Consider the following 15,458-nt stretch of genomic DNA (forward strand, 5'->3'; position numbering starts at 1 on the left):
GTTTTTTGAATCAAATCGTTTTTATTGATCAATAAATGTAAGATATTACAAAACAGTACATTGTCTTTTCTTACTTTTCCCACCTCGTGGAATCCAGTGTACAGCAGTATCCGGTGAAAAACCAACACACATTAACATCATGCATCTGTACAAAGCATGTATACATGTAAGCACAAATATTAAGACAAAGAATTGTAAAATTCCTACCAATCTCAGACCCCCCCCCCCCCCTACACCACCTCCTCCCACCCTATTAACTAGTCATGAACCTAAGCGAGCCTAAATAACTACATGAGTATGAGATAACCAATCACTCCATAATTTTTCAAACTTCTGAGGACACCCTCTCTTCACATATACCCCTTTTTCCAATATCAGCATGTCGTGTACCTTCCGCTCAAACTCTTCCAGTGTAGGCGGACTTCCCTGGATCCACCTCATAGCCACCAGCTTCCTGGCCACATACAGCAATCTCCCCACTGCAACTTTAACCGATTCATTCCCTCCAATCTCAGACACATAACCCAAAATACATATCTTGGGATCATTTTGAATTTCCAACGTCATTTTACTATTAATCATATTCCTTACTTCTCCCCAATAATTACCAATTACTGGTCAAGACCAAAGCATATGCAATAAATCCGCACCATCCTCCATACACTTTGGACACTTGTCATCAATTCTTACTCCCACCTTTTTTTAGGAACACTGGCGTTTTGTATACTCTATGTATGATAAATAGTTGGGACAGTTTACCCTGTTCACTCAGGGACACCTTGGGGACTCCTTCCAGTATATCTTCCCACTTGTCCTTAAATATATCACCCAAGTCATCCTCCCACTTCTTCATTCTTGAGAGCGGAAACCCCTCTAAGAATTTATCAAGCAAAAGAGCGTACACCTGTGATATCAGCCCTCTTTCCCCCCCCCCCGTCGGAAGAACAAGCTTATGAACCACCTCCATTTGGGCTATCACACATCCTTTCCGCAGTGTGACCTCAAGGGCATGCCTCAATTGGAGATATTTATAGAACCATCCCCTGGGGATATTAAATTCCTGCTGTAGGTTCTGAAATGACTTACATACCTTGCCCTCGGTTAATTGGCCAATCCTCATTACTCCATGAGTTTCCCAATTCCTGAGTCCTGATATAGTCAAAAATTCAGGCAATAGGTGGTTATTTCTAATAGGGGAAAGCTCACTGATTCCACCTACACCTCTCAGTTGCTTCACCTTTGCCCAAACCTTTTTCATAAGTTCAATAAGAGGAAGTTTTACACTCCCCGCATGCATTCCTGACCCCTCCAGAATGCCCATGAGGTCACGACTGCCCAACCAATGTTGTAATATCTGCCCTGTCATATCCGGCAATTGGAAGCTAATCCATCCCTTGAAATGCTGACATTGGGAAGCTAAAAAATAAATCCATGCATTAGGGACAGCCAGGCCGCCTTCAGACTTAAAGTATTGCAATGTTTCCAATTTGATCCTAGCCTGACCATATTTCCAAATAAGGTCCCTAAATATAGAATGAATTTTCTTAAATCTATCCAAGGGGATCCATACGGGAGCATTGTTCAATACATAGAGCAACTGGGGCATCATGACCATTTTTAAAAGATTCACTCTACCCACCACCGAGAGAAAGAGTTTGCACCATGACCTCACCTTTAGTCTGAAAGTAGATAGCAACGGAGACAAATTAAGGTCCTCAAATTCTGTCAATCTAGGTGTTATATACAGTCCCAAGTATTTAAATTTATTCACCCAAGGAACCAAACTATCAACCTGTCTGCCTGACAGGGCCTGCCCATCAACCGGCATCAAAGAGGATTTTTGCCAATTTATCTGAAGCCCAGAGAAGCCACCAAATCTGTCAATCAATACCATGGCCGCATCCAGGGATGCACCAGTATCGCCCAAAAAAAGCAGAGTGTCATCTGCGTACATAGCCACTTTATTGTGCAGCCCACCGTATCTGAACCCCTCAATATTTGCTGATAGTCGGATATAGGCCGCAAGCGGCTCTATTGCAAGAGCGAACAATAAGGGTGACAATGGGCATCCCTGTCTGGTGCCCCTGGCCAAAGCAAAACAGTCCGACAACCCTCCATTAGCTCTGATTCTCACCTTGGGACTAGAGTACAGGACCTTTACCCACTGAATGAACCGCGCTCCAAATCCCATGATTCTAAGGACCCCCCACAGGTATTTCCACTCCACACTATCAAACACCTTGGCGGCGTCAAGAGCAAGCAAGGCCCTGTCCCCACAATTGTCCGCCGGAATATTCAAACTAGCATAAAGCCTGCGGAGATTAATAGCCGTCGATTTCCCAGGCATAAAACCCGTCTGGTCCGGGTGCACAATAGTCAGAATCACCTTGGACAGCCTATTTGCCAACACCTTCGCCAGGAGCTTAACGTCAGCCGTTAGAAGCGAAATTGGTCTGTAGGAATCCGGTATTTTAGGATCCTTTCCAGGTTTAGGTATAACCACAATTATAGCTTCCTGCATCGAGTGTGGCAGCGAACCTGCCTCCAATGAGTGCTCAAGCACCTTAAGTAATTCAGGAAGAAGTATCCCCTGCAGCTTTTTATACTGTATACCTCTACTGGGAGGCCATCAGCCCCAGGCGCCTTACCATTCGCCATATCCCCAAGCGCAGCTTCCAGTTCCTCAACTGTGATTGGTTCCTCCAACCTTTCTCTATCCTCCTCTGACAGCGCCGATAACTGTGCCTCCACTAGGAACTTATTCAAAGCCTCCTCAGAGCCAGAGCCGGTGGAAGCATATAGAGACACATAAAAGCTTTTAAGAATATCTAATATACCTTTTGTATCCTGACTACTGTTCCCCATGCCATCTCTCAGTTCCTGAATACTAGAGGGGCCTCTCTGGGCCTGGGAAACCACCGACAGCAGATGACCTACCCTCTCACCCTCTTCAAACGATCTCTGACGATAGAAACTTCTTTTTCTTTCTGCGGCCTGCACTAAATGACACCTCAGCTGCTCCTGAGCTACCGCCAGCGTCTCACTATTAATCAGGGTGGGGGATCTACCAAACTCTCTCTCTGCCTCAGCCACTAGGACATGCGCCTTAACATCCGCCTCCCTAGACCTAGATTTGTGCTTACTAATTTCTTTCATCAAGACTCCCCTCAGGAATGCTTTCATGGCGTCCCAGACACCCAGTACCGAGGCCGACCCTGTATTGATGGCAAAGAATTCCTTAATCTCCAGAGAGATCCCAGACAGGTCACCCAACACATTCAGCCAATGTGAGTTACACCTCCACAGCCTAGGTCCCTGTCTGAGCACCCCCAGGCACAAGTCAATCTGCACCAGAGAATGGTCAGACAACGACCGAGGATGATAGACGACACCCCTAACCAGTGGCAGCATTATATCATTAACAAGGGCCAAATCAATACGCGATAGCGAGTGATGCGTGGCTGATCTACACGAGAATTCACGCTTATTAGGGTTACGCAGTCTCCATACATCATATACACCGATTTCGCACATAATATTTCTAAGAGCCGCACTCCCCGGTAAACCACCTGATCCTTCCACCCTGCATCTATCTAGGAAGTCATTCAGCGTGCAATTAAAGTCCCCAACCAATAGCCAGGGCAGCCCAGGGAAGTCCGCCACAAAGTCCATAATCTCTCTTATCAATGGGGATGCAAATGGTGGGGGCACGTACACAGACACCAGCACCACCTGTATCCCATCCACCTTACACACAACACACACATATCTACCCTCAGCGTCCACACATTCCTGCATATGTTCGTACCTAATGCTACTATGCACAATCATGCTTACACCTCTAGAGTGAGAGGAATGAGTTGAATGTAACGCATGAATCACCCAATTTTTACTCATCCAGTGTAAATTATCTCCAGTCAGATGCGTTTCCTGAAGGCAACATATAGCCGGCTGAAACCGCCCCAAGTACTGAAAAACACACTGTCACATTCCAGCTTAAAACTCTAATCGCCTGTGACATGGTAAAACTTCAGACCATACTTGAATCTCACGACCCACTCAAACTCCTTCTGCTCATAGTTCAAGACCTTAACCCTTCCCCCCCAACCTTCTCCCTACCCCCCCACCCCCCTCCCTCCCTCTCATAATCAGATTACTGTAACTTGGGAACACTTTCCCTTTGGTATCAACCACATACATTAAAACAGGGCAATCCGAGAGCATCTTGTCCCCCAACATATAATAAACATAACAGATTATAACACATTTCCTCAGGTAGAGAATCCTCCCCACTTCTGAGAAGTACATTTTACTCTCTCAACCACCTACTCCCTCCACAGGATCTACCATGTAGTAGCATTGCATAGTACACTTCTTAACTGGTGCAACATTTAAAGCAACCCTAGAGTGCAAATGCATATATAAAATGAACATAAGAAACCATATCTTTGCCTCCTTCAAGTGTCCAGGGCTCCGTTTCTCAATTGTCGCTCGTGGACGTCCAGCCACTGCGCCGCCTCCTCCGGATCTTCAAAAAATCTGGTGGATCCCAATGCCACCACATGCAGTTTAGCAGGAAACAGCATAGCATACTGGACTTGTAAACCTCTCAGCCTTTTCTTTATCTCCATAAATCTGCTTCTCCTCCTCTGCACCTCATTGGAATAATCCGGGAATATGGACACTTTAACCCCATTCAGGACCATCTCCTCATTGTCCCTTGATTGCCGCAGGATAGTGTCCCGGTCTTTAAAATGCAGGATCTTCGCCAGTATAGGACGGGGAGGTCTGCCTGGCGGAAGCGGCCGCATGGGGACTCTGTGCACCCGCTCTACCGCATACAGGGAAGATAGACCTTTCTCATGGAACAGCTGATGCAACCATTTTCCCACAAACTCGGTGGCATTATCCCCCTCCGTCTTTTCTGGCATTCCCACAATCCGCAGGTTATTCCTTCTGGACCTGTTCTCCAGATCATCTGTTTTGGCATATAAAGCAGCTATGTCCTTAGCAGTTGTTTTTGCCGCCATTTGCAAAGGCCGAATATCATCCTCTATCGTGGACACCCTCTTCTCCAGATCAGAGGTGCGCTCAGAAATCTTATGCAGGTCGTGTCTAATTATAGACACATCTGACCTCAGGCTACCAACTTGTACTGTGAGCACCTTCAGAGTACTGTTACAGATGGCCACAGCAGCCATAATATCTTTTAGAGTGGGTTCTTCATTAGCCGCAGCTTTGGGGCCTATTGTGCTTTTAGCTGGACGTGCAGGGGTCAATGGCGGCCAGTTCACCGCATCCAGGGCTTCACCATCGAGGGATCCGTCCTCCTGTTCAGAGGAGGTATGTACGTCCATCTCCTTTCCCTCAGCCCAATCACCCACACCACTATCAGTGCGAGCAAACTTGCTCAGCTTTGCGGCCGCACTCTGGCTCAGCTTTAACTGTAAGGCCGTCCCCTCTTCTTCCTCGGCGCCATGCTGGCTCACCTCTGGCCTGATCGCGGCCCTTTGCTGGACTTCCTCGGCATGTCGGAGCTCACCAAGTCACCACCGCACCCTCCGGTCACTTCTCTCCCACCAGGTAAGTTCAAATCAACGTTTCAGGTAGTGCAACTACTCGATTGTTCAGGATGCTGGCAGGAGCTTTGAGCGGTGCGACTTACTCCATGCGCTCTTAGGCCACGCCCCGATTTGAACTTTGTGACATGGTGCATTATCCTGCTGGAAGTAGCCATCAGAGGATGGATACATGTTCTCATTCTGTTTACGCCAAATTCAGACTCTACTAGGGCTGCACGATAAATCTGAAAATGCCGCGATTATATATGAAGGGGCCCCGCGCACATAACTGGCTTTGTGTGTAAAGTATTTTACTAGTGTGTGAAACAATCTCTCTCCTATTGATAACAGGTCCAGCCTCTGTACTCACTGTCACGATGAATGCACTACAGCGAGCTGGCCGGCGCGTGACTGACGTCACTTAGTAACGCTCCTGCTTCCTGAAGTGGGAGGAGCGTTACTAAGTGACGTCAGTCACGCGCCGGCCGGCCGGCCAGCTCTCTCCCGCTCGCTGTAGTGCATTCATAGTGACAGTGAGTACAGAGGCTGGACCTGTGATCAATAGGAGAGAGATTGTTTCACACACTAGTAAAATACTTTACACACAAAGCCAGTTATGTGCGCAGTTTAGGACACATGAGGGGACACATAGGGCCATTAGGGGGACCAGCATAAAATGCTATTTCTCGCCCAATTCCTTGGGGGACACAGGAAACCTTGGGTATAGCTCATCTCCATAGGAGGCGTGACACTAAGTGAAAGACTGTTAGCCCCTCCTCCAGCAGCTATACCCTCAGCCTGGAGCGAGCGACTACCAGTTTTTTGCTTAGTGTCAAGGAGGCAAGACACTCTCTGCACTGCAGAGCTGTCTTTGCTAAAGATTTTATTTTTTTCTCTTTTTATTATTTTCAACTTTTTTCCTTTTTTCAACAGGGACAACAGAGTCGCAAAGACCTCTCTGTTTTCCCGGGGTTGAGCTGCGCCAGTGCCGGCTATCCGCACTGCTGCCTCCCCCACAGAAGAAAAGGAGGACCAGGGCAGCCCAGCTCCCCTGCATCCCGCCAGCACAAGGGTCGCCCGCCTGCAAGCCCCTCTCCAGCTTCCTGCCACTTCGGTGCCAGTGGCTGAAGGGGCGTCCCTGCTGGATGGACTGAGGGTGAAAACGTCGACTGGTGAGGTGACTATGCAGCCGTTCCTACCCCCCCCCTGTTAGGGTTCTAACTTCTGTGTTCCCTCTGCCTAGCCTTGTCACATTACAAGGCTTACTGTCGGCTTCCCCCCTTTGTGTGTGGAGCAGGACGGAGCGGTGCTCGTGGGGGAGGTTTTACTGCACAAGTTTACCTCAGGTGCTGCGGCCATGTGGGGCCGCCTTTTGTTATCTCGGCCAGTGCTGCCGCTGTGTTCAGCTGCCGGCTGACTTCTCTTGCCGGCTACCGGTGTGTCATTCGCCGCCGGTGTATAAGGAGGTGGTCGGGGGGCAATATTTTCTCGGCGGCATATTTGTTTGAATCGCGCGCGCGCGCGAAAGTTCCAGCGGGGGGCGGAGCTTCGTTCCGCTTCTCCTGTACATGTTAGACATTCAGTCGGGGGGGGGCGGACGTCTTCTTCCCGCTCCTCGCTGGCCCCGCCTCCTCTTCGTGCCAGCCTGCTCTCAGGACGGATCGTTTTTACCTCAGGTGTTGCCGCTGCTGTTGTCGCTGCTGTTGTCGCTGCTGTTGCCGTCCGCTCCCACTGTGACCTGGTAGGACTGTTGACCCCTTCTAGCTCTGCAGCCCTCTGGCCTGGACGCTTTTATATTACTTCAGCCAACATGTCTGACCCCTCAGCGCCGGCCGGTCCTTGGTATCACACCTGCACCGCATGTAAGGCGCCCCTTCCTCAAGGGCAGCCTGACCCGCATTGCTCGGCTTGCAAAGCCCCATTACAGGGTCCGCCATCTGTTGTGTCACCCCCTGGCCTCTTGGATCCCCCTGACTGGGCTAGATCCCTTTCCCAGGCTGTGGTCAGCCTCTCTAACGTTGTGGGCCGCCTTGCAGAGGTATTGCCCTTATCGCAGCCGGATATTTCCCCTGCTGGGCCCTCCGGGTCCGCTATCTTAGCTGACCCGTCTGAGTCCCTCTCTCCAGGCGACACCTCCAGAGCCCGTCAACCCCAGAAGCGGTCTAGGGCGGAGCGCCTATCATCCTCGGATGCTTCAGTATCACCCCCAAGGGTGCGCTCTCAGTCGGGCCCTTCCTCGATACAGGATATGCCCTCTGAAGGGGAACTAGTTGATTCAGATTGTGATATGGACTCGGCCTTGCCTTCAAAACTGGCTTCTGCTGTGGGCCATCTTATTAACAATATTCGTGATACCTTTAAGATTCACGATGATCCTCCTAATTCTGAAAAAAACAGTGTTTCCTTTTTTCGCCATAAACAGACGTCTGCAGTTTTTCCCCTCCACACTGACTTCTCGTCGGTGGTTTCCAAGGCCTGGGCCCGCCCTGATGCCCGTTTTACCCCGCCTAAGAAGTTGGATATCTGTTATCCATTCCCGGCAGATTGCATTACAAACTGGGCGTCACCACCCAAAGTCGACCCCCCGGTGGCCCATTTGGCAAAAAGCACGGCTATTCCCGTTGCTGATGGCTCTTCCTTACAATCCACTGAGGATCGCCGTATAGAGGCCATTACCAAAGGTATCTTTGCAGCCTCCGGTTCCGCCCTCCGGCCGGTCTTTGCTTCCGCTTGGGCTGGAAAAGCGGTTTCAGAGTGGGCTTCTCAGCTGGATCAGGAGCTTGAATCCGACGTCCCTATTCAGGACCTCCGTGCTCTAGCCCAACTTATCGTTCAAGCCGGCAAATTCGTCTGTGAGGCATCCCTTGATGCGGGGGCTCTCATAGCCCGTTCGTCTGCCCTGGCCGTTTCGGCCAGGAGGGAGCTTTGGTTAAAGGTTTGGACGGCGGACTACACGTCAAAGCGGTCTCTTACTGGCCTTCCCTTTACTGGTTCTCGATTGTTCGGGACCCGCTTGGATGAAATCATATCCGAAGCCACGGGGGGGAAGAGTACGCATCTTCCTCAATCTAGGACTAGGACCACCACTCGAGGCCGTCCCACTTTTTCTCGCTTCAGGTCTTCCCGCAGGGCTCCCGCACCTCGCACCTCTTCAGGTCCATCCCCTAACTCTGTCCAAGACAGACGTAAGAAACCTTTTTTTCGGACCCAGCCCTCCTGGCGCAAGTCACAGCCTGCTCGCCCTCCCGCGACCAAGCAGAACACTACCTGAAGGTGCGCCCCCACCCACCCGGGTGGGGGGACGTCTCTTCCTGTTCAGGGACTTCTGGCAGGCGCACGTCTCCGACGCCTGGGCTCTCGAAGTTGTGTCTTCCGGGTACAAACTCGAGTTTACGTCCCTCCCCCCAGTTCGGTTCTTTCGCTCCCGGGTTCCCCGGGATCCCCAAGGGGCGGCCGATTTCTTTACTGCCACTCGCACCCTTCTGGACAAAGGGGTCATCGCTCCGGTTCCCATGGAAGAAAGATTCAAAGGGTTCTATTCAAACCTTTTTGTGGTCCCCAAAAAAGAAGGCTCGGTTCGTCCCATTCTGGATCTAAAACGGTTAAACCGTTTCCTTCGTCTTCAGCGATTCCGGGTGGAGTCTCTCAGGTCGGTGGTGGCCTCTCTGGAAAAAGGGGAGTTCCTGGCCTCTATCGACATCCAGGACGCCTACCTTCATATTCCAATCGCTCGGTGTCATCAGTGCTTTCTGCGCTTTGCAGTGGGGTCCGACCACTACCAGTTCGTCGCTCTCCCCTTCGGGCTGGCGACGGCCCCTCGCGTTTTCACAAAGGTCCTTGCCCCTGTCCTCGCCTTACTTCGTTCCAGGGGAGTTTTTCTTCTTCCATATTTGGACGATCTCCTTATCAAGGCACCCTCTCTGTCACTGACATCCGCCAGTGTGAACCTCTCGCTACAAACCTTACGCCGGTTCAGTTGGATTATCAATCTTCCCAAATCCGCTCTTGTTCCATCCAGGCAACTGATCTTTCTGGGGATGCTGCTGGATACAGATGCAGCGGAGGTTCGGCTTCCGTCAGAGAAGCGCCAGCTCCTTCATCGGTCGGTTCGGAGCCTTCTGACCCACCGCCATCCTTCCTTCCGGTTCAGCATGCGGGTCTTAGGACAGATGGTGTCCTGTTTCGAAGCAATCCCCTACGCGCAGTATCACTCCCGCACCTTTCAGACTGCCATTCTGTCCGCATGGGACAAGTCCCAGGAAAGTCTGGATCAGCACTTTCCCCTTCCCCCCCCAGGTTCGCTCCTCTCTCCTCTGGTGGTTACGGACCCCTCTCCAAGGGAAGTCCTTCCTGCCGATAACTTGGTTGGTGATTACCACCGATGCCAGTCTGCGGGGTTGGGGGGGGGGGGGTGTTTCCTCCTCGGTCCGTACAAGGCACTTGGTCTCCATCGGAGTCCAAACTGCCGATCAACGTTCTGGAGCTGAGGGCGGTTCTCCTTTCACTCCGGCATTGGACTTCGCTGTTTCAGGGTCACCCTGTTCGTGTCCAATCGGACAATGCCACGGCTGTGGCATACATAAATCATCAGGGGGGCACTCGCAGCGCGGCGGCGATGAGGGAGGTGTCTCTAATCCTTCGCTGGGCGGAAATTCATGTTCCAGTCATTTCGGCCATTTACATCCCGGGAGTGGACAATTGGGCGGCGGATTTCCTCAGCCGGACGACGATCGACCCGGGCGAGTGGTCTCTGCACCCCGACGTCTTCGAGTCTCTTTGCCTCCGTTGGGGTCGTCCGGACGTGGATCTCATGGCCTCCAGATTCAACCACAAGCTTCCCACCTTCATGGCCAGAACCAAGGATCCGGATGCTTACGGCGCGGACGCGCTCGTCCTTCCCTGGACGGAGTTCTCTCTCCTCTACGTTTTTCCGCCCCTGCCTCTTCTTCCACGAGTCCTTCGGAAGATCGCGGCGGAGGGCACGCCTGCGATCCTAATAGCCCCGGATTGGCCTCGTCGTCCTTGGTACGCCGACCTTATGTTGCTCCTGGCAGACGCCCCCTTGCCTCTGCCTCTAAGAGAAGACCTCCTCTCTCAAGGGCCGATCTTCCACCAGCATTTTAGGGTCGCTACGTTTAGCGGCGTGGCTATTGAAACCGCGGTCCTAACGCGGCGGGGATTTTCTGCTGACGTGGTCCGTACCATGATTCGTGCGCGTAAACCGGCTTCGTCCAGGATTTATTACCGAACCTGGCGGGCCTATTTGAATTTCTGCGAGACCTTAGATGTTCATCCCCTTCGGTTTTCTCTCCCCACGATTTTATCCTTCTTGCAGTCTGGTCTGGACTTGGGTTTAGGTCTCAGTACCCTAAAGGGTCAGATCTCAGCGCTTTCGATCCTTTTTCAGCGACCTCTGGCTCCGCTCGGTCCAGTTAAGACTTTTCTTCAGGGGGTTGCTCACTATGCTCCCCCGTATCGCGCTCCCGTTCCATCTTGGGATCTTAATGTTGTGCTGACGGCTCTCCAATCTTCTCCTTTCGAGCCTTTGCGCAGGGTTTCCCTTCGCTTGTTGTCTTGCAAAGTTTTTTTCCTCGTTGCCATCACGTCTCTTCGGCGTGTGTCTGAATTGGCGGCACTTTCTTGCGTAGAACCCCTCTTGGTTTTTCACCAGGACAAGGTGGTTCTCCGCCCGGCTCCGGATTTCCTTCCGAAGGTGTTGTCCGCTTTTCACCTGAATGAAGATATTGTCCTTCCTTCTCTGTGCCCGTCCCCGTCTCATCCTCGGGAACGGGATCTTCACCGTCTGGATGTTGTTAGGGCTCTGAGGATCTACTTGGATGTAACTAGACCCTTTCGGCGCTCGGATTCTCTATTTGTGGTTCCGGAGGGTCCGCGCAGGGGGCTGGCGGCATCTAAAGTGGTTATTGCCCGCTTCATCCTGCTGTACAATACCAGCTAGTTTTATGGCACCACAACCGTCTGTTTGACATAATCGCTTACTCCCTCCTCCCATGAGCACACACCCCCTGGGCACGAATAAGTTTAAATCTCTCCCACGAGGTGTATCTTTAGTGCGTGACAATAGCACAACTTCCACTACCGTAACCAAACTTATTCCCAGTGGACTGGCGCTGAGGCTGGGGTCATAGGAGCGGGTTGTTGCTGAATGTGATTTTTTTCGCATCCGACCCACTCGTTTCCCCCCTTTTTATATTAGCTCCTCTATCCAGTAAGTCGAAGTAGCGAGAAAGTGCATCAACTTTGGTATTCTTCTTGGCTGGGTGGAAACTGTGTGAAGAACAGTGAAGTGAATGGGTCTAAGCTGTGCTCAGGCCACGTAACATAGTTGTAACGTCACTGGACTGCAGTAAGCAGCCAGAAGGCCACAACGCTACTGCTACCTTTTCAAACAGCTGATTGATGTGGGTCCCAGGTGTTATCAGATGCGGATGGCCTTTCCAAAGGATAGATCATCAGTAAGAAAAAGATACAAAGCCACTTTAAGAGTGGGGGAATCAATCATTCAGATTTTTTTAATAAATGAAATTAGATTTTGAATATTTATTCATTTTATTACTTTACTTTCTTTTGTTTTGTTTCTGAATGATCTCTACTATCGTTTTATACTGTATATTTATATAACTGAAATAATCTAAAAATATCTGATCATTCTTGTGCTTTTAAATCCATTTAAATTATTTCCTTTCTTTTTTTTTTCATGAAGATCAAAAAGAACCCAAGCAGAGGCAGTAAAACTTAATAGAATCCAGAAACAGCTTCAAGCCTTGGATGAGATAGTGTCCACAGATATTGGTATTTTGCGGAACCGAATTGAGCAGGCATGCATGGAGTTTTCCCAAGCCAAGTAAGCAATATTTCATTATTTATTGTCACCAGGTATAATATCAAATTTTTTAAATATACACAGAATGTTGTACTACTCCACAGAAAGGGGTTGGCCGCTTTATTTATATTGATGTCCTATCTACAACATAGGTCATCGATATCAGATCGACGGGGGTCTGACTCCTACAAGTAAATAGGAAGAGATTTGGACGGCTTGGGTGTAATTACACCTGCTCACATTTGCGGTTGAGACGACGAGCAGGTAAACAATGAAGAGAAGATACCTTCTCTTCATACAGCTGAGGATAGCTCATCAATATAAATAAAGCAGACACTCCCTTTAACCCTTTCTACTCCTGGCCAATTTTCACCTTCCTGTCCACGCCATTTTTGGCAAATCTAACATGTCACTTTATGTGGTAATAACTTTAGAACACTTTTACTTATCCAAGCCATTCTGAGATTGTTTTCTCGTGACATATTGTACTTCATGACAGTCATAATTTCACCTTTTATTTATGAAAAAATCCCAAATTAAAAAAAAAAATCGGAAAAATTAGCAATTTTCAATATTTCTATTTTTCTGCTTTTAAAACCAGAGTGATACCTCATAAAATATGTATTCCTTAAGGCTACTTTCACACTTGCGTTTGGTGCGGATCCGTCATGGATATGCACAGACGGATCCGTTCAGATAATACAAGCGCCTCATCTGTTGAGAACGGATCAGTTTGTATTATCTTTAACATAGCCATGACGTTTCAGTCTTGAACACCATTGAAAGTCAATGGGGGACAGATCCGTTTTCTGATGCGCCAGATTGTGTCATAGAAAACGGATCCGTCCCCATTGTCTTACATTGTGCGTCAGGACAGAACAGTTTGGCTCAGTTTCGTCAGACGGACACCAAAGCGGAATGGAGACGGAACAGAGGCAAACTGATGCATTCTGAGCGGATCCTTATCCATTCAGAATGCATTAGGGCAAAACTGATGCTTTTGGACCGCTTGTCAGAGCCCTGAACAGATCTTACAAACGGAAAGCCAAAACGCCAGTTTGAAAGTAGCCTAACATTCCCAATATTTCTACTTAATGATGGCATCATTTTGTAAATGTAATTTTTATTTTTCTTAGGATGTTAGGTTTTTGAAACTTAGATGCAATTTTTTTAGATTTTCCTGAAACTTTTAACCACCTCCGGAACGCCTAACGCAGGATCGCGTTCCGGAGGTGGCAGCGCTGCGCAGAGTCACGCATATACGCGTCATCTCGCGAGACGCGAGATTTCGCTCAAAGCCGCCCCGCGCATGCGCATCGCGGGCCGGCAAAAGTTAAAGAAGAAGTTCGTCACCAGCCTGCCAGCAACGATCATTGGCTGGCAGGCTGGCGATTTTTAAAAAATCCAATCACAAGCCATATAACAGATCATATTAGTAAATATGATCTGTTATATGGCTTCTCTGCTTGTCCTTTTCGTCGGTTGGATCCAGCAGAGAAGCAGACTGAACTGTGAGTAGCACCAAACACTTCACTGTAGCCCCTGATCACCCCCCTGCACCCCAATTAACCCTTTGATCACCCCTTTGATCGCCCCTGTCAATCACTAGTGAAAGACAAAAAGTGATCAGTGTAAACTGTCACTTTTTTTTTTCACTAGTATTGGCTGTTAGGTTTTAGGGATAGTTTAGGCCCCTTGGTTAGGTAGTTAGCGTCAGTTAGCGCCCACCCCACCGCAGTCACTTTTATTCGCTGATTAGCGTATCGCTAATCAGCATTTGTACTTTTATAGTATCTGTAAGTGATCAAAACTGATCACGGTCAGATCTATAATAGTATTAGTGTCACCTTAGCTAAATTGTGTGGCATACCGGTTTGTCTCTGCCACGACTAAGTCCAAGAGCTCCGCAGTCAAGAACAGCTCAAAAAATCCCAGGGCCGAACCGATTTGAGCAGTCTCAACCCGAACTCCAGACTGGGCGGTGAAAGGGGGAACTACTGGTGCGGCTGAAGTTGGTGACTGCCAATCAGGATTTGCCAGCACCTCAGGGACTCTAGGGGGTCTACGGGCCTGTCTGTGCGGTGGCTGCGACGGGGTATCTATTGCACGTGCCACCGTACCAGCTTCAACTGCCCTTCTGGTGCTCGCTACTTCACCATGTTGTACGGCAGTGCTGGTACTAGGTCCAGGAAGGGCTGCGCTGCTGGTGTATGCCTCACCACGTGATCCGGCAGCGACAGCCCCACTCTGCTGCTCTTGAAGCGGATCCTGCGCAACCTGTGGTCTAGCGACATGGGGCTGGGTACGCCTGGTGCTGCCAGGGACCTCCACCTCCTCGTCCGAACTTTGGTTTTACCGGGCGCCTTGGCTTCAAACAATACATCCCAAGCAAGCGTGCCCGGTATGGGGTCAAATTGTATAAGCTCTGTGGAAGGGCCACAGGCTATACCCACAATCGGATCTATGAGGGAAAAGATCAGACCCTGGAGCCGGTCGGTTGCCCTGACTACCTGGGGAGCAGTGGGAAGACAGTCTGGGACTTGGTGTCACCCTTATTCGGCAAGGGGTACCATCTTTATGTGGACAATTTCTACACAAGTGTGGCCCTCTTTAGGCATTTGTTTCTAGAACGGATTTGCGCCTGTGGCACCGCACGAACTAGTCGCGTGGGCTTCCCCCAACGGCTTGTAACCACCCGTCTTGCAAGGGGGGAGAGGGCTGCCTTGTGTAACGAAGAACTGCTTGCGGTGAAATGGAGAGACAAGCGTGACGTTTACATGCTCTCCTCCATTCACGCAGACACGACAATCCAAATTGAGCGAGCAACCCGTGTCATTGAAAAGCCCCTCTGTGTCCACGACTATAATGCGCTCATGGGAGGGGTGGACTTCAATGACCAGATGTTGTCTCCGTATTTAGTTTCCCGCAGAACCAGACGCTGGTATAAGAAGATGTCTGTATATTTAATTCAATTGGCGCTGTACAATAGTTTTGTTCTCTACAGTAAGGCTGGGAGAACACGATCTTTCCTCAAATTCCAGGAAGAGATCATC

General features: G+C 49.8%; 1 protein-coding gene across 1 annotated transcript in view; it reads left to right on the plus strand.

Moving 5' to 3' along the window:
• The window catches only part of GORAB (golgin, RAB6 interacting), a 156,545-nt gene that overhangs the window by 57,675 nt on the left and 83,412 nt on the right, over positions 1-15,458 (plus strand). The window contains exon 4 of the mRNA XM_040408028.1: positions 12,286-12,426. Coding sequence (XP_040263962.1) covers positions 12,286-12,426 — 141 coding nt within the window. The remainder of the gene's footprint in view (positions 1-12,285; positions 12,427-15,458) is intronic.

This window comes from Bufo bufo, chromosome 9 (genome assembly GCF_905171765.1).
Source record: "Bufo bufo chromosome 9, aBufBuf1.1, whole genome shotgun sequence".
In the NCBI taxonomy this organism is placed as follows: Eukaryota; Metazoa; Chordata; class Amphibia; order Anura; family Bufonidae; genus Bufo; species Bufo bufo.